This window comes from Solea solea, chromosome 10 (genome assembly GCF_958295425.1).
Source record: "Solea solea chromosome 10, fSolSol10.1, whole genome shotgun sequence".
NCBI lineage: Eukaryota > Metazoa > Chordata > Actinopteri > Pleuronectiformes > Soleidae > Solea > Solea solea.
Genome location: NC_081143.1, coordinates 7780950 through 7802951, shown reverse-complemented (window position 1 = coordinate 7802951; position 22002 = coordinate 7780950). Strand labels below are relative to the sequence as shown.

At 39.7% G+C, this 22002-nt stretch overlaps 1 protein-coding gene across 1 annotated transcript in view; it reads right to left on the bottom strand.

Moving 5' to 3' along the window:
• LOC131466880 (collagen alpha-1(XI) chain-like) overlaps window positions 1-22002 on the bottom strand; it is a 46128-nt gene that overhangs the window by 3334 nt on the left and 20792 nt on the right. The window contains exons 7-61 of the mRNA XM_058640451.1: window positions 21722-21838; window positions 21438-21566; window positions 21243-21290; window positions 20544-20585; window positions 20326-20388; window positions 20161-20235; window positions 19536-19616; window positions 18757-18813; window positions 18008-18061; window positions 17835-17888; window positions 17612-17665; window positions 16397-16450; window positions 16254-16307; window positions 16120-16164; window positions 14902-14955; window positions 14000-14044; window positions 13867-13920; window positions 13719-13763; window positions 13569-13622; window positions 13390-13434; window positions 13228-13281; window positions 12538-12582; window positions 12281-12442; window positions 12145-12198; window positions 11992-12045; window positions 11856-11900; window positions 9950-10003; window positions 9790-9834; window positions 9650-9703; window positions 8834-8887; window positions 8444-8497; window positions 8248-8355; window positions 8062-8151; window positions 7920-7973; window positions 7539-7646; window positions 7021-7128; window positions 6869-6922; window positions 6706-6759; window positions 5715-5822; window positions 5571-5624; window positions 5436-5489; window positions 5289-5342; window positions 4774-4827; window positions 4552-4659; window positions 4272-4325; window positions 3069-3122; window positions 2885-2938; window positions 2685-2738; window positions 2495-2602; window positions 2361-2414; window positions 1810-1863; window positions 1436-1543; window positions 1254-1307; window positions 1082-1117; window positions 929-982 (exon numbers count right to left, since the gene is read on the bottom strand). Coding sequence (XP_058496434.1) covers window positions 929-982; window positions 1082-1117; window positions 1254-1307; window positions 1436-1543; window positions 1810-1863; window positions 2361-2414; window positions 2495-2602; window positions 2685-2738; window positions 2885-2938; window positions 3069-3122; window positions 4272-4325; window positions 4552-4659; window positions 4774-4827; window positions 5289-5342; window positions 5436-5489; window positions 5571-5624; window positions 5715-5822; window positions 6706-6759; window positions 6869-6922; window positions 7021-7128; window positions 7539-7646; window positions 7920-7973; window positions 8062-8151; window positions 8248-8355; window positions 8444-8497; window positions 8834-8887; window positions 9650-9703; window positions 9790-9834; window positions 9950-10003; window positions 11856-11900; window positions 11992-12045; window positions 12145-12198; window positions 12281-12442; window positions 12538-12582; window positions 13228-13281; window positions 13390-13434; window positions 13569-13622; window positions 13719-13763; window positions 13867-13920; window positions 14000-14044; window positions 14902-14955; window positions 16120-16164; window positions 16254-16307; window positions 16397-16450; window positions 17612-17665; window positions 17835-17888; window positions 18008-18061; window positions 18757-18813; window positions 19536-19616; window positions 20161-20235; window positions 20326-20388; window positions 20544-20585; window positions 21243-21290; window positions 21438-21566; window positions 21722-21838 — 3591 coding nt within the window. The remainder of the gene's footprint in view (window positions 1-928; window positions 983-1081; window positions 1118-1253; window positions 1308-1435; window positions 1544-1809; window positions 1864-2360; window positions 2415-2494; window positions 2603-2684; window positions 2739-2884; window positions 2939-3068; window positions 3123-4271; window positions 4326-4551; window positions 4660-4773; window positions 4828-5288; window positions 5343-5435; window positions 5490-5570; window positions 5625-5714; window positions 5823-6705; window positions 6760-6868; window positions 6923-7020; window positions 7129-7538; window positions 7647-7919; window positions 7974-8061; window positions 8152-8247; window positions 8356-8443; window positions 8498-8833; window positions 8888-9649; window positions 9704-9789; window positions 9835-9949; window positions 10004-11855; window positions 11901-11991; window positions 12046-12144; window positions 12199-12280; window positions 12443-12537; window positions 12583-13227; window positions 13282-13389; window positions 13435-13568; window positions 13623-13718; window positions 13764-13866; window positions 13921-13999; window positions 14045-14901; window positions 14956-16119; window positions 16165-16253; window positions 16308-16396; window positions 16451-17611; window positions 17666-17834; window positions 17889-18007; window positions 18062-18756; window positions 18814-19535; window positions 19617-20160; window positions 20236-20325; window positions 20389-20543; window positions 20586-21242; window positions 21291-21437; window positions 21567-21721; window positions 21839-22002) is intronic.

Genomic DNA, 22002 nt, shown 5'->3' with positions numbered 1-22002 from the left:
CAGTTAACAAGAAAAACTGCATCTGCATAATAGGAAACTCTTCTTCTTCTCAGTAGGTGTATACAAATTGAAGTAGTCTAGTGTCACGTCAGTTTATGAAATGAGTTATTTAAAGGCTTTACCCACAACCAGGCACCTATTATTGCATCTAAGTGAGAAGCAAAGAAGTGATGGGAAACCACAGGCAATGGATTCCACTTGTTTAGTGATGACTTCAAATCAGGTACAGTGTCCAACGCTAATTGATTTGAACATCTTGTTTATTTTACACACATTTCACACACTTGTGATGTGTAAGCCTTCACAAGGGAAAGTTTATCAGAAAGTTAAAGATGTCGGGTAACTGCAGGTCTAGAATAATATCATTCTGGCAGCATTATAAGTGTCCGTTATGTTCAGTTTGATTATTACTCAATCTCAGTGGGGTGCCCAGTGAGCTCTGATGGCTCCAAAATGACCACTGGCACCATTCATTTTTGCAGCTTTTCCTGCCAACATGGCAGTGTAATCAAACAGAGTCATGTGATGTCTGGAGCTCGATAGAAAAGAAAGTTTTCTGACATTATAAATCAAGTTTCAAGCAGGCTCATTTTCTCGTAGACTTGCATTCATCTGTGTGATGACCAAACAAGAGTAACACGTAGTCTTACGTGTTACTGGACGTGTGATGGCACAGTCACTTAATGTCTTTGTATTTATTTACGTCCAAATTAAATTGGGGAACTTATTGAAGAGGGTTGATGTGTATGAGCTTGTTGTTGTGTGCCTTCTTGGCGTCCCCTTTCAGATTGGCTGAGAATGAACACCCAATCACAGTGATCTCTCTCATCTACCGATGCTGAATCAGGCATAAATCCATCTTTGCCTGTAAGAGTCAACGGCTGTCAAACACACTGGCTGACCATCATAGGTTTTAAACAGAACTCACTGGTGGACCTGGAGGCCCGGCAGGTCCAATGTCTCCTCTGGGACCAATAGGACCCTTAACACACAGACAGACACACATAGTTAGGGTTTGGAGGGAGACTTAATGTTAAAGCATTCAATGATTCACTCAATTCAAAATGAGCATCACAATTACCTGGTTTCCTTTAGAGCCTTTTAGACCAATGATACCCTGAGAGACAGAGAGATACAGAGAGAGACAGGAGACAACAGAGACCATAAGAAAGCTATCTCAGCACACTCCATGCTTCCAGGTGGTGCTGTATATTTGTAGATCATGTAGTGTCAACAGAATCCTGTGTACTTACAGAGAGACCCGTGGGACCAGGGGGACCGAAGGGACCTGCGGGACCAACTGGACCCTGACATTAAATATACACACACACACACAAAATCTGTCAGATAATGACAATCAAAGCTGAAGCAAAACTGCTTTCAAGTGACAGGTTTGCCTGATTATTGCCTCAGTGCGTGTGGATGTTTGTCACACCTCATCTCCTTTTGGACCCGGCAGTCCTTGGGTTCCTGGCAGTCCTCTGTCACCTTTCTCTCCAATGTCTCCTGGTGGCCCTATAAGACCAATGAGACCGCCATGACCCTGCAACAATGTAACAAATAGTTAATGGTAGCTTCTACGACAGGCTGCGCATGGCAGAGATTTATCATCACCACCTTGGGTGCAAGGGCTCCACAAGCTGTCACAGCGCTGTGTCACACATCTCTGAAATTGTGTAACTATGAACAGCATTTAAATTAAAAAGCAACACAGGGAAGAAGTTACACAAGTATAAACACGGTTTAATAGAAAAAAAAAAGCTGGTAATTCATGGGTAAATGTATTAGTGTGAACAGAATTGTGTGTACCTTGTCTCCCTTTCTGCCGGGGTCTCCCTTCAATCCTGGTAACCCTGGCGGACCCTGAGAGGACGAAGTTATGATGAGGTTAAACACAAATTGTGCACATAAAACCACATAGAGACATGCACCTGATGATGTCTTGCCTCAAAAAGTCACGGACAAACTTCCAGCCGATGTCTTTCTTTGTTACATGTTTTTAATGCACTACAAATATAGTTGCATTTCTTGTTATTGTTATTATGTGCAATAATACATTAAAAACATAAACAGAGGGTAATCCTCTTTTATTCTTATGGCATGTCTTTATTAAGAAACTGCGATTTTCTAAATTGTGTCTAAATTGGAAAAAAAAGCCAGGTTGTGTTTTCTGCACTTTTGTGGTATAAACTTTACACTTCAGTTTTTTATAAACTCACTTTATCCACTTTTTTGTTGTTGCTGATTGTATATAAAATAATTCTTATATAATAACAATAACAGTTGGAAAATGTAGCCATTTCTTCTCTATTATGTCCTTGAAAACACTTCAAAGACTGATATTTGATGTGTTATCTTACCATGGGACCTGGTGGTCCTGTCTGACCAGGTGGTCCGTTTAAACCCTGCTCGCCCTGAGAGAAAGACAAAATGACAGATTAACCTTTTTTTGTACTTTTATGGTTTGAAATGCAAATTCATTACAATAACTTACTGCAGGGCCAGGAATCCCTCTTAGACCCTGGGGACCAGGTTTCCCAAGATGCCCCTGTGCACCTACAGGCCCTGTTTTCCCGATGGGACCCTCCAAGCCAGGGGCACCCTGATTCAAAGAGAGAACAGGGTGACTGTCAGAAACTATTAGGATTCAAAAGTTATAATTTAAAAAGTTGTTACTCACTGACCTTTACTCCTCTTATGCCTGCTTTTCCTTCCTTTCCTGGTTTACCCAAATGTCCCTGAAGAACATTTTAAAACATTTTAACCATAATCTCTCAAAAATACGTGCACACACACACATATGCATGTAAAGACACAGTAAGAGAAAAACGTCCAAATATAATCGTACTTTACTTAATTTAAAAAAAAAATTTAAATCACACACCCTTCGCCCAGGAGCTCCAGATGGTCCGGGTTCCCCTGTTGCTCCTGGTGGTCCCTAAGAAGATAGAACACGGTCAGTCAAAACATAATGCTGTTTGATTACAGCATATTTCATTCTTGTGAATTCAGAGGAATATCATGGATGCCCTAGTGTGTGGTAAATAATGTAGAAGAGAGGATCTCACATTTTTTCCAGGATCTCCAGTGTCTCCTTTAGACCCAGGCAGACCATCCACACCCTGGTGAGAAAAACAAAAAAGTGGTCAGGAGAAAGCTATGCAGATTTTGAACTAAATATTAGATTAGACATCTTAAATATAAAATGAGAACTTCAAACCATTGTCTAATGCTTTATTCTACACATGAGGGTTGCGGGGCTGCTGGTGCCAAAACCAGCTGACATAGATCAGAAGACGGGCAAAACACAGGGCAGGGCAAACATAGAGATAAACAACCTTTCCCTCTTACACTTATGGTCAATTTAGATTATTAACCTCTGCATGTTTTTGGACTGTGGCAGGAGGCTGGAGAACTCAGAAAATGCACTCTTACAAGGGGAGAAGATAACCACACACTAAACTAAAAAAGAAACAAGAAGGGAGCAAGAGATTAAGTGACTGACCTACTTTAAGCATTTCCACTACATGTTGCTCAGTGTTTATGGGCTTACAAGACACAGAAATGCAATGTACAACATGGCACTGTGTGTGTCTTAGCCCCCAGGATTCATGCACACGGTTAATATTTTCATGTCCAAAACACAAAGACTTGTCTCAAAATGGTGTAAAATATAATGTATGTTATCTCTGTGTATTAATATATAAGTCACTACAAAATAGAAAATACAATTTTCCAACCATTGTTTCCAATAAATGACACCACAGATTAGAGGACTCTTTGGTCACCCTTTGCTCTGACGACTGGGAGAGACAGTTCTACAACTCTCAAAGGAATGTAAATAAGAATGAGAATGAAAATGATAAGAATAATAAGATGAGAAAGATAAAAAAAAGAAGACAATGAAGATGGCGGCAAAAACAATGTTTGCCGCAGCCTCTCCTTACAAAGAATAAATTATGCAAGTCACACTTGCATAATTTGCACTTCAAACACTTAAAGACAATGCACTTATGAATAACATTTTATAGACATGCACTTGGGAACATTTGACTACTTTTAAATAAACAATACTACTTTTAAATTATGACTTTTGTTTGCTTGCTATCTGATTTTAATTGGCCATATTATTTCATGTCTTTTAAGGAGGACAGACATTTGTTTTCTTATGTATTGAAGTACACAATGGGAATATTACAATAAAGGAATCTTGATTATTGAAGGGGAGCAAGAAATGGAGGACACATACAGTAGAGGGAGCAGTTACTCACATTGGGTCCAGCTTCTCCTTGCTGTCCAAGGTCTCCAGTGAGGCCAATAGGACCCTGAGGGTAGAGGGAGAGTTCAAGCTATTGATGCAGTTTCAGCCATAAATGTGTTTTGAATCATGTGCTGCCCTACAAATACAAATGTTGATTATTTGTTGAATACAATATGAGTGTTTCCAGTGTTGTGGTTGTTCATCCTCTTTGTGTTGCATTGTATTGTACAGCATAGTATTAGAGTAGTGTATTGAAGACTGTAATGAGTTTTTGTGGGCATGTTTCTCACAGCATTGCCCTTGGCTCCATCCTGCCCTGTAGGACCTCTGGCTCCTGGAGGACCAGGTGCTCCTGAAGCACCTGTATCTCCCTTCTCCCCCTGGTCTCCTTTTAATCCCTGATGTAAAACATTGACACAGAGGAGAGCAGATAAAAAAAGAGGATTACAGTAAGATTGAGAAAGCTAAGGTGAAGATCATAGATCAAAGAGAGGCATAAAAAACAGACTCACAACTCTTCCTGGGGTACCAACTGGTCCCGGGTCACCTGCCTCACCATCTTCCCCCTAACAAAGAAACACAATGAGTGCAAGAAATGAAGAGAGATACATTATTTTGGAATCAATATTGTTAAATGTATCTAAAATGTATTACTATATTATATAGAGTTTAGGGTTTGGCAATATGACCATAAACATCACAATAAAATGATTTAGTTAGTTGACATCAATGATTGTCACAATAAATGCTTTGCTCTTGAAGATTTACAAGTTGAAGAAACTTGTAAATTGTGCTTTTAAAATTCTTCATCAGCAAAAACAAACAACAAACTCTTGCCAAACAGAGAAACATTTCACAAATCTGAGATTAAACATTCAAATTCATTATCTCAAAGTGTGTTTGTGCAGTGCATAAACATCATACTGATATTTATTGAACCTTTGTCTACAGCCATTGTACAAAATTATAATGCAATATTTATAATGTTATCGACTTATTGCTCAGCCATAGGAGAGTTATTTTTTACCTTCTCTCCAACAACTCCTGGCTGTCCCACCATTCCAACGCGACCATTTGGACCCTGCCCAGCACAAAAATCATTATGTATGTGTATACAAAATCAAAACAAGCAATTGACTAAATAAGGAAGGTTAGATGTATCTGTGAGACCTACCTGTCCCCCAACAGGTCCTTGTGGGCCAGTGGGTCCTTGTTGCCCGGGTGGACCCTAAATCCAACAATCATTCATTAATTTGTGATAAATTAAGAAAAAATATGACCTGGATCTTTAACCAGCAAGTGAGCTCACCATTAGTCCTACATGTCCGCTCTCACCCTTTTCTCCTGGAAGGCCTGGCATACCCTTGAAAGACACACAGGATTAGAGGATTAACGTCTAGCTCCAAGGTCAAATTCATTGGTTTAAAAGCCTGACTTGTGAACAAAATCTCACCTGTAATCCTAAAGGTCCCGTGGAGCCCTTGAATCCACGGAGTCCCTCGTCTCCTTTCGGCCCATACATGCCCTGCTGACCGCGGGGACCTGGCTCTCCATCCAAACCCTATGAGACAGAGGAGAATGACATGGACTACAGAGCTAAAAAAGTCTTCTGTAACACTGAAAGCAGCACACAGCCAACAACACAAGGACACAAGGGAAAACAGATTTTAGCTATATAACAAAAGCCTCACCTAATAAAATCTATGACAGCTAAAATCTTTGATATCTTAAGAATAAGTTAGCCACCTTTACTTGCTGTTAGGCAGCTTTTTCTGACTGGAACATAAAGTTTTGTCACGACGTAAACCGCTCACTCCCCTGCACCAAAGTCCAAAGAGAAAACCATCAGTTTTCTCTTTCAGATTTTGTGACTTCTGTGTTTGAAGATTTACCAGTAGACCAGCAGCTCCTGTGTTACCATGACTTAAAAATGCTGATTTTCTGAGAATATTTGGCAGATGTTCTAAAGATATCATAGACCTAAGCATTGTAGATTTCTTTTTTTTGGCAAGCCTTTTGTTTTGTAGCTAAAATCTGCATTGTTTATCTAGTAAGAGTAACAGTTTCTGCAGAACTGAGTGGACTAATGAGATTTCACTTATTGAGTGATAGAAATTATGATTACGGGCATTCTGCAGGTCTAAAGTTGAGATGTAAAACAAAAAAATTATAATGTAACTTAGTAATTCTGTGTTTAATGAGTAATATCTTTTGAACTACACTACAGAAAGCAGACTGCAAGCTGTGGCCACACTGACACAGCTGTCGCCTATAAGTAGACCAGATGTGAGGCAAAAGCCCATCTGTGTCTCTATAAAATGGCTCTATTTTCACAGCTCTGATTTTTTAAGATACCCCGTAGGTGATGTCTGAGGGTTTGGGGGGTTGGGGGACTCATTTCTTTTCTTCTTCTATTCAAAATACCAAAAGAAGAGCAAACTCACTGGGAGACCTGACTGACCGATGGGCCCTTGAGTACCAGTGGGGCCTGAGGGACCCTGTGGAGAGTGGGAGAGGAAGAGAAAAAGAAAGAGTTTAAGATCTGATGAAATCCATTGATTAAGGAGTGCAATCCACATAGATGTACTTCTCCAGTGGTATACTCACTGCTTCTCCTTTGTCTCCTTTGCTGCCTTTCTGTCCTGGACCTCCTTGCTCTCCCTAAAGACAAACATCCACAGAGGACACACGCTTAATTACCGCATCACAAACACAATCTCTGACTTTGCCTCACACATTTACAGAGAGACATATATTACCTTATCCCCATCATCTCCTGGAGGTCCAGCAGGACCCGTAGCTCCAAGCATCCCACCAGGTCCCTGCTCTCCATCCTCACCTGATGGTCCAAAAGGACCCTTCTCTCCCTGAGACACAAATGTAAAAAAAAAAAGCTTTTTTCTTTCAATCCATACTGATATACACTCATCAAACACCTGTTTATTCATACGATGATCCTAAAAGCCAACAACGTGAGAGCAGTACGATGGATAATATCATATCAATCATCGGGATAGGAACATGTAGGCTCACTAGCCTTGGAAACTAATGATTCACTGATTGTGAAATTATGTACCAAGACCAACGCTTATTCTCCTATGGCAGGAACACAAAGAAATTAAACAACAGTTGTAATCTAAAGTCTTTCAGCCCTTCGATGACAGTGAATAGCGACCTATGCACAGCTGATAAATTGGTGTAACTCTGCTAAAAACAAATTAAATTTAGTGAGAAGACGTAATTAAAAAGCATTTAAAAAAATGTCAGATGTATTTACAGGTTCCCCCTTCTCTCCCATTGGTCCAGCTGGTCCAATTGTACCGGCTCGGCCAGGCTGACCAATGGCACCAGCTGCTCCTGGAGGACCCCTCTCGCCTGTTGAACCCTGTGGACACAAAGTAAATGTCTATTCTTGTACTTCTAGGCAAATTCAAGCACTGAGACATTTAAGGCAGTCAAGGAGTTTAGGTTTAAAAAAAAAAAAGCCATTGGCACTGGTTTTAAATCATGCTTGAAAAGACCTGAGTTGATCATTGTCCAATTAAGCTTAATATTATAACAAAATTGACACTGAAAATACTAATATTTCACATTGCAAATTAAAAACAGGTTAATGCATACTAAAAATAAACTGTTGTAACACAGAAATGTAACATACTATGGCTCCTGACGTTCCTGTAGGTCCTGATCCTCCTTTCAGACCAGGAGGCCCCTGCAAAGATTATTTATATTATTTAGAATATGCAGAAAAATAATAATCTTCATTTCTTTATTGTGCACTCTGTGGATTTGTGAGTTACCATAACTCCAGGTGCTCCTCGGCTCCCCCTGAACCCCTTTAGTCCTGTAGGGCCACTCTTCCCTGATATCCCGGGTAAACCTGGGTCACCCTGTGGAAAGGAAGAAGATACATTTAGAACTCCAGCCTCCAGATATATATAATGCCACCAACCAGTCAAATTACAGGGAATATTTTCCCAACCTACCTTTCCACCTTCCTTCCCAGCAGCCCCAGGCAAACCATGCTCTCCAGGTACTCCTGGTGCCCCCGGGTGACCCCGGTCCCCTGTTGGGCCAGACTCTCCTGAGTTTCCCTAAAAGGCAAACGACACAAATACAGACATTAACAACAAGACAAGAGATATAATATATTGCATGAGCGATTCTAATTGAGAACCTCACCTGTGGGCCCACAACACCTGAGGGTCCAGGAGGTCCCGTCTTCCCTTGGAATCCCTGCACTCACAGAAAACATGTGTATAAAGCATTTTCAGTGTGTGTGTGTGTATATACTTGGATTTGTTAACTCTTTAAGATCTTCTCTGACATAAACACTGACCTTGTCACTGACCAAAACCTGGTCCTAATGAGGCAGAACCTAATTTCTGAGGAACTGGTTATACGTTTAGGGCTAAGGTTCGAATTGTGGTTAGTTTAAATTGAGCTTAAGCATTAACTGGTCAAGTTTATGGTTAAGGATAACGCTTTGTTTAGGCTGTCCAAATGAATGAAATTGAATGCAGTGTCCTCGGAGGAGAAGCTGCCTGTGTGACCTCTTATGGATTCACTCACCGGTTCTCCTCTTTGACCTGGGTGACCTGGTAGTCCATCCTTCCCACCTGGACCCTACAAAAAAACACACACACACACACAAACATTAAGATACAGTATCTACCAATGAAAAAGGAACCAGGATACAAATGAATGGTCTACCCAGTGTGAATTAATTACTGACATATATTGATAAAACTGCAGATTGAAACAAACAGGGGACACGCTCTCTATCCCAGGTGTGTCAGGGAACTACTTTGCATTCCAGAAAAGACATTGTTCTTTTCATTTGTGCGCAAGATGGTGTTCTCTGTAAAGCCTTATGTACATCTAAAAAGCTTATTCCAAGGGTATTTTAAAACAATTAAAAGTAATCCAAACATAGTTGGGGTTGTATGTTCAATTTCCCCACTAAACCCCACTAAAACTTACACAGTGGAAATTTAAGTTAAAGATGATGGGGTTAAAACAACCTCTGAACAATGAGAAGTTCACCCTTATTTTTATTTACTGAGCTGTCAGCCATTAAAATATAAAAGCAAGAAATGTCACTGACGGTGATTTATAGCAATGTTTCTGAAAGACTGGATGGGGACATGCATATTAATATTTTTAATCTTGGATTCTTGAGTTGGCAGCTATTTTATTTTAGTTTTGTTCCTATCTTAAATAAAACCTAATTTAAAATGAATGAATTTACTTAAAAAATGATACTTCCAATAATCAGAATCAAAAATAATATTACATATTTGTTTTTTCTTTTATAAAATGACTGATCAGTGAAGTCAATAAATTTGTGGTGTGTAATTTTGTGAAGGTGAATGTTTTGTCACTCACGAGTGATCCTTTAGGTCCTGGCTCTCCATTCCTTCCTTGAGGCCCTTGGGGTCCCTGAAATAACAAAGTGCATTCATGTGACATCAATCAGACTAATCAATTCATCAATCCATATCATAAATCAACAGTGTTTAACTCACCCTCTCTCCAGGAGATCCTGATGGTCCATCTTGTCCAGAGGAGCCCTACAAGAATGTAGGCAAGACAGAAAAGACGCAGATAGTAAAAGTGTTAAGTGTAATCATCCATTGATAATGTATGACTGAGTGTTACTATTGGCTGCCAGGAGCATCGGCTGACCTTTTCTCCTGATTTCCCTGTCGGTCCTCTCGCCCCTCTGGCACCTCGTGCACCCTGACAAAGATGAAACATGACTGAGACCAAATCCAAGACGTCCAGGAACTTTTACTAACCCCAGAGAGAAGGTGTAGTTCAAACCCAGTTCAATAAATTTAGCATTTAAGTTATTGATTTAATCAACAAAATGATAATGAAGGGGAAAACTATGATCTGCCACAATTCCTGTCCAAAGCATGTCAATATCAAAAATGTTTGGTCACCCATCCAATAATTCAGAAGTTATTTTACTCAAAAACAAAAATCATGCTTGCATGCACTGTATAAAGCAGTCATAACACTCACATCAAAAGTGAGCAAAAAGAACAGCCAGTGTGTCTATAGTGAGCTGTCGTGGTCTCAGTTAGACCTTGAAAATATGGCCAAAATGTTATTGCAAAAAGAAGGTTGAGTTACACCGATATCAATAATTATTACAATAAAAGGATAGATAATTGAAGATTAGATTTTGATTCAAACTGTGGTTTCTTTATGGACAGAAAACAACAAACACTTGTAAAACTGAAATAACACTTTTGTGTTGTGTCTGAACAGTGTTTAGACACATTGATTGATATCGTATTATATTGATACTGAATTATATTGCAATATAGAGTGTAATTGAATTATTGCCTAGCCTTAATCTTGAAGCAGGGTTTGAACTCAAACCTTACAAAGTATGAGAATTTGAGTGTCTTGGTATCATCCGTTTGTCAAGACAATGGGGACCGAGCAGATTACTGCTAATTTGACAAGATACTGCAAAGAAATGTCCAGTTGTTCTCTCTGACCTGCACAGAAATGACTAGTACAGCAAATGCCATCCAACTGGCCATTTTTATGCATGGGCGTACTGCCAGGTTTGATGAGGGAGGGGTTGTTGACTTTGAGTCTTGCATGCTGTGGCAAGTACAACTACAAAGGGCTAAGATTGTGCATTTTCATACTTTGCAAGAACAAAAGCGATGACATCTAAATATGCTGGTGAGATTGTGAAAACTCCTTCAGGCATTTGAGGAGAGGCTTCAGGACTGAGCATATTTGTGAAAACCCTTTAATGTGGAAGCAGCTAATGTTTCCGACAACCTACAGCATGAAGTCATTGAGGTGGATGGCAACGAGCTCAAAGCTCAGTGCAACAAACTCCTGTATGAGTTTTCTTTTCTTAGGAGACATGCACTGAAGTGTGCGTCTGTTTGGGACAGCTTACAACTCTTCTGCTCTATTAATTACATGGGATATTCAGAATTTTGTGACTGTGCCATCATGTTTCTCTTGTTTCTGTTACAAAGTTTCCTGTGTCTGCTTTGTCTGTTAAAACACTTTGCAATCTGGTGTTAAATATTCTATATGAATAACATTTTCATATGATTACTGCTGTAAGCAGAATCTGTTCTAATCGAGACTGGTTTACCACCATCTATGCTTAGACGTGTCACCAAAAAGATGTGATTCCAACATTGCATTACAGAGGTTAGTGTAATGTGTCTTTAGTATGATCTCCAAATAAAGAAGAGAACACACATCTCCAGTAAAGCAGAAGATTCCCAAATTTCAAAAGCTTGTCCTCAGACTATGGGACGAACAAACAGAAAACATAATGCCTCCAGCCACTGCTGTCATCAGCACTGAGGCATAAAAAAATGGTCCTTCCCGCCAGACAAAGACGTCTTGCTAAAAGACTTTTGATTCACAAAATGCATAAGATGAGAGGATAGCTTGGAGAATAGCCAAGACTTTTCAGTCCTCAATTCCATGTCACTACTTTGACCTGCCATTAAAAGTGCATTCCGGAAATGGTGTCAGGAAATGAACCTGACTTGTATCAAGGCCAAGTGACCTGGGGAATGTTTTGAGACACAGCACTCACATTTGGACCTCTCTGGCCAACACCGCCTGGTTGTCCTGCAGGACCCTGGATAATAGCACAACAGACAAAACACAAATTGAAAAAAAAGTCTCACTTCCTGAAATAAGATCATCATGACTTCAAGTCCTCCACTCACCTTTTTTCCTTTCTCTCCTACACCTCCCAGTACACCAGGGAAACCATCTGAACCCTGGAGGAAGAGAAATCCACAAACATGAACGTTACTGCTACATCTATCCCTCACCAAATGATCAATTCAATGAAGTACCACTGATCAGATTTATTTTACCTTTGGCCCCAGTCGCCCTGGATATCCTGGTAGCCCAGGAACTCCCAGTTTCCCCTTAAGAAAAAGACAATCTGACTTATCTTTTGCAAAATGGGGGAGTTGGTTTAGCCTTTTACATGCTAATATTGCTTTATACCTTCTCTCCAGAAGTACCAGAAGGGCCAGCTTCTCCTAGAGGACCCAACTGTCCTTTGGGTCCCTCAGGTCCATCTTCTCCTCGTCCACCTGTGACTCCATTGTCTCCGGTGTCTCCCTTTGCTCCCATCTCCCCCTTGGCTCCTGGGAAACCGTCCTCACCCTTCAGAGACAGCAGGAAAGACAGTTAATAAAAATATAACATATTAGGGTGAAAGAAAATTGATCCTGACTGTGGCACTTTTCTGACTTTCTCACCTTTTCGCCTTTGCTTCCCTTTAATCCTCTGACTCCATCAGCTCCCTGTCAAACAAGAGGAGACACACAACACTGGAATCAACAACAAAACACATCATACAGCATTAGTGGTTAATTATAACAAGACCATGAGGTTACCAACTACTAACTTACTAACTGACTCACTAACCAACCCTCCACGGTCATCTAATTGGAGGTCAAACACGTGGGTCAGACCTTATGCAGACTCAGTTGATACATTTGCAGTCAGCAAATGAATGTTACAGCTAATAAAACATGATGATTTAAATGTGGGTACATTCGTTTGATAGATACCATCTGCTCCATTTTAAACAATGGCATGTTTTTTAGATTTCTAGAGTTTAAAACTAGAAGAGTTCAAATATGTTTGGTGTTACTGAGCAATAACTCCCAGATAACCTTTAAGTGTAATGCCAATCCAGTAATGGAGATCAAGTTTTCTGCTCCTCTTTGGCTCTGTTTCAAGCCTTTGGGGAAATTTGGCCTATGACAGGAGATTTTGACCAATCACAGGTCACTTCAGGCAGAGTGTACCCCGAGAAAAATTTATTATCTTTCATAGTGTGTCCTGTGAGATAGTCTGCAATATTTACAAGTAATGGGTAAAAAGCCTTAATCCCAAAATCCCTGATAACCAGTGTTCCATGTCACAGATAAACATTTTTTTACCTTAACTCCTCGTTGTCCAGGATATCCAACAGGCCCCTGGACTCCTGAAGGACCCTATAAATGAAAACAAGTACACATTGTGATGACTACTCAACTACTTAAACAAGAGCAGCAAACTGTTTACAATGCAGCAAACACAGACACAATGATACACTGACTTACCGGCAGTCCTTTTTCACCTGGGGTGCCTTCCCTTCCAGGATGACCCTGTTGACAAAAAGTTATTTAAGCAGTGAGGAATAAAGTTGTGATTTTAAGGGTAGGGATTAGGAGGCTACAGAGTGCACTAAGTCAACAGGAGTCGCTGCAAAAATGAGGAAATGCAAAAACAAAGTGCTTACAGAGGGCCCATCGTTTCCAGGTAAGCCCTGCACGCCTTTCTTCCCTTGAGGCCCCTGGCAGACAAAAACAAAACAAAACACAAAAAAACTGTCAATTATCACCTCTGCACCGCTTCCTGCTTGAGGAAATATAAACAAAAGGTGTCTAACCTTGTCTCCTGGCAGCCCCACTAAACCCTGGGGACCAGGAAAGCCCTGAGGGAGAAGTACAACATTAGTTTGACTCTGTATTCACTTATATAATGTAATATAATGTGCAGTTGGTTTATTTTAGTGAATATCTGTGCTCTGTTCGGACCACAATTCCAGGGTTGCCTTGCTGCCCAGGTGCTCCGATGTCTCCGGCTGGTCCCTGTGAAAAAATTGGAATTTATATCATGTTGTTTGATTTGTCATCAGGCTTAACTGTCTCCTTCCTTTATTATACTCACTATGTTTCCCTTTGAGCCTTGGACCCCATCAATTCCCCGAATCCCCTGTGAGGAGACAGAGGAAGGCAGTTAATGAAAGGGATTCATTTTCTTTCTACTGCGTCCTTGAGTGCACTTATGTGGCCTCCATTTATGTGGCTTTTCAATGTGACCATTAACAGGACACTGGTAAAACACAAAAGCATGTATTCTTTTCCCAATGTGGATTTTGTTTTCTGGCTGTTTTCCTTGTTGGACTAAAGAGAAAATACATTAGAAGGAGATTTGCTGCCTTCCATCTTTAACAGATATTTCCCAGAGGCTTGTTATAAGAGCCAGCTGGAACTATAAATCAATGAAAACAAAAATGATCAGCCTCCACACTCATTTGGCTGTATCAAATCCTTACTTTAGCTGTTAAATGAGTGATTAACCAGCAGCAAGCATAAATGTGTAATTTAAACAAATAAAAAAGTAACCCTTTTCCTCATTGTGTTATACAGTGTTAACAAGTGCAAACTTGCGTTGCTGCAAGTGCAAACGTAAATGACACAAACAAGAAGGAATCTGCTTGAGGTGTTTGCAGATGTGTGTGTGTATTTGGCATTTTGTCAGTGGAGATAAGAATTACTATGTTTGACAAAGGGTGAAATAAAATAAGATTTGTAATTAAGCGTTATCAGGTGGCGTTATCAAATCCTGACACCACATGTTGAGGTTGAGAGGAGCTTTGTTTTTGCTGCATGGATAAACACAAAGATAAGACAGCTGGATAAGTATCTGATGTCTTTTATTGCTGCTACTCACCTGTTGAGATTTATGTTTGTGTGACTGTGAATGTTGTGTGTGTGTGTTTGTGTGTGTCCAAGTGTGTGCAGAGGTGGTATTTATACAGTGTACACAAGTGTAAAGTTCACACTCACGGGCTGGCCTGGGGGACCGGAACGACCTCTGGGACCAGTCAGACCTCTGGAGCCCTAAAACACACATCATAGTTACTATACAATAAAAATAATAAAACGTTAGTGTGTGTGTGTGCTCTCATACTCGTCTTTGTGAAAACCAATTAGAGTAACAGATCCTCGTAGTGTAACATTGTTGGAAATGAAAATAACTTAATCAGGCTTACTGGAAGATGGAGATTTGTTTTTGGGATTATGATTAAAAATTGGGTTAGTGGCCTGGTTCTGGTTCCAGAACGGTTCAGTTTGGTACAGTACGGTACGTATTTTTTTGCATTTCTATGAGCATTAGTACCAAAATAACCAGCCCCTCCCTTTCCATTTTATGGCACCCTTCCCTTGGGAAAGGTCAGCTGATTGGGCGACAGAAAAAAAGTCACTCCCCTACGACCGATGTAAATATTGCATGTAAGTCAAGGTCATTTAAAATAGCACAAACTGAGCAGGAAAAAAAGAGCTGCTGATGTCCTCCATTGTTGTCTGTTGTGTTGCATTCGATGTTGTTGCAGTCACACCGGTATGGCGTCACGCTACGTATCTCACTGACTCAGCAATCGGAGACAGCCCACACCCCGCCCACCAATTAAAAATAGTGTTCTCAGTCGAAACGCAAGTCTGACCCAGGGTTTTACCATTTCAAACCATACCGTACTGTACCAAATTCGACCCTATCATCATGGAAACACAGCAAATGGTAGTTAGAGAGACCTTATAAGTATAGAGGCACACTGCATGTGTTTGTATGTCTGTGACAGCAAGAAAGGCATAATTTAACTGACATTTGTAAGTGTTTGGGGCTTTGGTATATTGAAGGCAAAGGGAGCTATAAAATATGAACTGTTTTTTACAATAACACACTTGGCGCCTGGAGTTGATTAATCATGAAATTGAAGTGGTAGTTAATTTAATACTGCACTTCCACATAGTTGGGGGAGAGACAGAAGCGAGTGCAGTGTTTTCCTGATGTGATGGATCGCACCTACAAAACATTTGACCTGACATTTCTCGTTATGCAACTTAAATGCCAACATCTCTCAAAATCCATGACCCAATTTCATAATGCAGACTGTTGCACCCTGACAGCAACATCAAGGTCGTTTCCTCAGACTTTAAAAAACTCCTCTATAACCAGACTTTTCACACATTTTCCGACATGTGTCTGTGGGTGCAAACACTCACAGCATCACCTGGCTGTCCTCTTGGTCCAGATGGCCCCTCAGAACCCTTTAATTAAAAAAACACAAAAAAAATTGATACAGGATCATCATCCTGGATAAATAGGAATACTTAACACCATTGTGACTGGTGCTCACCTTTTCTCCTGATTCTCCCGAAGGACCTGAAGGACCTGGTTTTCCCCTGTCCCCCTAGAAAAGAAACACACACAAAATTTAGCACCTGGTTTCATCATCTTAACACCCCTCACCAATTTAAAAGGCTTACTTTCATTACTTACTTTATGTCCTTTGTCTCCGGGGAGACCAGGCAAGCCGTCAAAACCTCGATCCCCCTGATTATTTGGATAAATAGAAGGATGTGTTAACATTTAACATGATGGGAACACTTTACATTACAGTGCTTTAACACAATGGTAATAGTATGGTAAATAAAATAATAAAACTCTAATGGTAATTGTGTAGTAATGAAGAGATAATATTACAGCAATAACATGTTATTTCAAATGTCATATTCAGCCAATAACTTGGTAATAAGAATTACTATCAGTGCCATCAACGCAATACCTGCACATCAAAAATCAATAATTACCATATTATAAAGTAAAAATGTATCCTCCCTTATGTCCCACACACATTTTACATTTTTATTACTAATTTATTACTTGATTACTATAAAAATGAGACACTATTACCACCCATTACAACTGCCATACCAGCACCATGCTTATGACATATTGTTACTGTACTGTGATGTAAAGTGAGTCAGTAAGCAAACTGTGACAGTGTTTACTAATAAAATATTCCATCCATATTTCTGTTTTTCATTTACAGAGCAAACTTTTCACATCCACTGCTGTGAAAAGTCCAATGGGATTTAATAATCACTGACAAGACCCATAGTGACCATAGATCTATTTACCATTGTATGGTTTGAATGAAAGTGGTTATTGCTGGTTGTACAATATGGGATAATAAAGAAACCATGGACCACAATCTCAGTCCATTGTGTAACATTCAGGAGTGTTTATTGGCAGAAATGTAATAAACTACCAATTGGTTTGTTTATATATGTACAAAATCATTTTAAAATAATAAATTATTTGTTTCTTCCCCAAAAAGACAAACCAGCCAGAGTATGTGTTTTGCTTTTTGAAATAGAAGCTTACTGTGCAAACATAAGGAAAAAACATCCCTTCTGATATGTGAAGGCCACCGTAGTTTCCTGATTATCCCGTGTGTGAGCAGAAGAGTCCTTTTTTTGTTTAAATCTACAATCTTGGTATTATGTCACTAATTCTTACACACTACACCTTTAATATCTACATAATGTGACTGAGATCGGAATATTTCTCCTGTCCTAATCTGATTAGTGCTCACGTAGAGAATTGACCTAATCAGGTTGGATACTAATGTCACTGTATTATTCTATTTATTTAATCAGGAATATATTTGTCAGTGTAAACGTAGTCAGTGTGACATCAGTTTTTCTTCACCTTTGCTCCAGTTTCTCCTATTGCACCACGGCCCCCATCTGTACCTGCCCGGCCCTAATAAACACATACACACAAACGCATGATTACACATGGTAGATTTCACACTTGCATAGTATTAATGTTGATGAGGAAACACTATATATCCATGGTCATTCTGTTTCATGAGAACAGATTGAAGATTAGAAGATGATTTTTATTTGGGAAAATAAAAAAAAAAGCTCACCCGTTTCCCAGATCGCCCGTTCTGTCCTGGAATACCTGACAGTCCCGAAGGACCCTGTAGGAAGAAAAATGACCGTGAGGAAGCAGATGACAGTCCAGCTGGTTTAGTGAGTTCCAGTGTTATACAAGAAAGTGAAGCGCTCAGTGTGTTAACACTACAAGCAGCAAACTCACCGGCGGCCCCATTTCTCCACTGCTCCCCTTCAGCCCAGTAGGACCTGGTTCACCCTGAGAAAAATATTCACAACATTTACTTTTCCAAACAAGTCAGATCAACTGTCTATACACATGTGAATGAACAGTATTGTTTTTCCCACTACAGAAATTTAACGTCCCTGTAAATGAAGTCATGGGACCTGCTTTTGTTTCCACAGCACTCCACCTGTTTTTAGGGTCATTTCTAAACCAAAAATATGAAACGGTACAGTATGTTTGTTTGAACTAACCCCTACAAACAGGTGTGTTAGAGCAGGTGACTCTTAACTGTACGGTGTTTTCATAGTGTTAGAGAGTTTAATTATATTTTCCAGTAAGATCAGGGTTGCATGGGAATTCTATCACATCACTTCATCACACTTTACTGAACCAACCCTTGGAAATGATTGATGACCCGGAACCTACCACGGCTTATTCTTTTACCGATTTCCATGTGTCTTCAGTGGTATTTTGTTGTTATTGTCTGTTATTGTATGATCCAGATGGCTCTCAAAAACATTTGGCCACAGGATTCACTAGACATCAAAACATCTCTCCACAGCTGAAATTAGCCAGCTGACCAATGTTGGCATATTTACTAAAACATTGAGTACCATGTGTTGTCCTTATAAATAAATAAATCAAGAAGATAAAATGGAATGAAAGATTTTAGGAGAAAATCAGGCTGTAGGCGTGTACTGTACACACAATGATGTGATCCCACCCACCAGTGGTCCAGGTCTTCCTCTGAGGCCGAGAGGTCCTGGAGGTCCCTTCATGGCTAGCTGGAAGAGGGCGAAGAAAGACACAAAAAAGTGTTTCATCAAGTGTGTTAGAGTCTGTTTATGTTGTGTGTCTGTGTCTTGCTTGTGTTTTTGGCCTTTCCAAATTTATGTTCTATACTTGAATCTGTTTGAGATGACTGAAGGTAAAGCAGATGATGATGATAACGTGTACTAACGTGTTAATAATGTGATGTAGCAACAGGGACTTAGTTGAGCCTTCATGCTGCTTATTTTACTTAATTACATTATTATATTACTAACAATACTCATTCCAATGAGACGGTGTTTTCACATGTTATATGTAACATTAGCTGACAATATCGTGGAGTCTCTTACTGCTAATTTGAATGTGTTACCAAACGTTATCCAACAGGCGACAGTTTGGAGGACAGTTTACACATCAACATTTACTCTACAATAACAAGTTTGACAGAGATTTTCATTGTTGCTGTAAATGCATATAAGTTCCAAATATTAGTTATTGCCTCATTAACTACTTATAATCGGTATGGTTAATGGCCCTGAAAAAACAATATTGGTTGACACCTTAGTTCACATGTTTAAGTTATATTTTTGTGGAGCACTTTGTGAGATTCATCTGTGGTAAAGGTGCTATACTAAATAATTTATTAGTAGTAGTAGTGGTATAATTATTATTATTATTATTATTGTTGTTGTTGTTGTTGTTGTAATAATAATAATATTCTGCAGAAGGTGAATACCTTGGTCTGCTGCAGGATGGCCTGGGCCTGGGCCTCCTGAGCAGAAACCACAGTCCCCATCTTATCACCACCTGACTGGAACTGTGAACACACACAGGCACACCCACACATGCACACACTGGTTAGAAGTCAAACTCAATACTCCACCCAGTGGCCAAAAAGTAGCACTGCTAATGAAATCGTGCATAAGACATTGAGGACGACTGAAATTTTATGAAAATGTAAACAGAAAGAAACAAACAAAATAAATGACTAAAGAACCGTAGCATGTAGATTCATCAGCAAAGATAAAGATACGTCTGTGACTGGCAGGAGAATCAAGTAAATCATAAGCTGTTGTCTTTGCGTTAAATCAACACCTAAGAAAAGGAATATCAGCAAACAAAAGGATTTTTCAAACTTGGTTTTAAAATGACACTGGATTTGATTGACAGCCATGGCTCCTGGGGGGTTTAGCAAAGAGCAGGAGATATTTATGTAACAATCCTGAGCCATCGCATTTCTCTGTTGCATCACTCATTTACCCTGAGGCTCCGTTAAAGGTTAAAAGGACCAAATAACCACCACAGCAATATAACTACAGCCTGTACAGCCTCAGGCAATCACAGAAGTATCATCATGTTACCGGTAGGAGCATGACATTGCCCGGGGGACCTGGTATCCCATCAGCTCCGTTAAGGCCTGGCCGCCCTGGAGGGCCCTGAGAGGAGACAGAGGAGGAGAGTTACATAAAGACGCCAAAATGTGGTGGTCTCAGTCACTCACACATTCAACACAGGACAGTCCTCACCAGTTCCCCGGGGTCTCCTCGGGATCCCACTGGTCCCGTGATTCCAGGAGGCCCTGTCTCTCCCTGTAAACACACAAACAAAAAGCACATAAATGATCATAAAAAATACTTCAGTCATTAAAGCTCTATTTATTTCCACCACAATGCAAAAAAGCTCCTCTTTCATAAAGATTCAAGTCATATATCATGGTAGTTTTCATCCGACAAAACTCACTAACCTCAGGTCCTGGGGGTCCATGTGGTCCTGTGATCTGCGTCCCCTGCAGAAATTTCACAAAAATCTTTCAAAAAATGCTGATCCTCTGTGGTTTGAAGTTGGGTATTGTTAGGGCACTGTGGTACCAGTCTCAAATTAATATCAGACAAGGTCTATTTTACTTTAATAAATTAAATAAGGGTCTTTTAAACAATGATTTTACCTTGTAATGTATTATTTAAGAATTTGAACCAACATGTGCAGATAAGAATAAGTAACAAATGATCAATAAACTAGCAAACTATACTACATACATAATACTATACTATCAGTATATATTGTGTGTATTTTTAGCTCACTGGTCATCAGCCCTAGTCCTTCATATGTACAGTATATTGCATACATGTATACCTCATATATTTTTAACAGTACTCACAGATAAACAGAATATGTTACTGCATCTATGTTTATCTCACACACTCTGTGTTTCTAATGCAGTTTCTAATGCAGCTGACAAGTATCAGCAATACTCAACAACTACATGTTCATTTATCAGTATTTATGGGGCAAAACCTGAACTCTGATGTCATTTTTGTTAAGGATTACAAATCATTTAACCAGCGTTTCTCCTGTACTGAGCAGAACAGTGACAGTCTGGATTTTGTCTTTTTTGTCTACTGTGCAGTCGTGTGTTTTTAAACACGAGTGCAGTTTTCCTCACCTCTCCCAAATAGCCTGGTTCTCCTTTCTGTCCTTTCTCTGGCATGTCCTAATCAGAGGAAACAGACAGACAGATACAGCTTTACACCATGTCTACAGCCGATTAATAGGAGACACAGGCGAGTGGTTTTCTGTTGTCCACACAGTCGTCCTCTCATTTAAGAGGGAATACAATTTGTGATTGTTTGCGTTATACCTGTGTGTTAAGAGAATATTCCCGTTCTTTCTGAGCCGGTCCATAACGCTCATCGTACTCTTCCACATATTCATACTCGTTCACTTGCTCGTAATCGGTGGTGTTGTCATAGTCCTCGTACTCTACGATCTGAACGACAAGCGGATGAAGAAAAAGACAAAAAACACACACACAGAGTTATTGTTTCTCTATTATATTGTCTATTTATAAGTAGTTGTAATTCTGTTCTATTCTATTTTTATTCTTATTCTATTCTATTCTATTCTATTTTATCTGACTCTCACCTCATACTCTGTGACATTAGGTCCGACGGCCACTGTGGAGGTTGAGACGTCGTCATAGAGATCGCTGTAGTCAAACTCCTCAAACTCTTCCACCACATGTTTCTTAGGTGCCCTCTCCTGAAAACCACAAAAGTCAACACATGTAATTATAACACAGTGCAATTGAAATTACATAGCCTTTAGTGCATCATGGGTGGCAAAGGAAATATTGTTTTTGTTGAAGTTCCATTCCCCTATTGTTATATTGATGTTTAACTCTGCCTGGTAAAGTGACACCTATA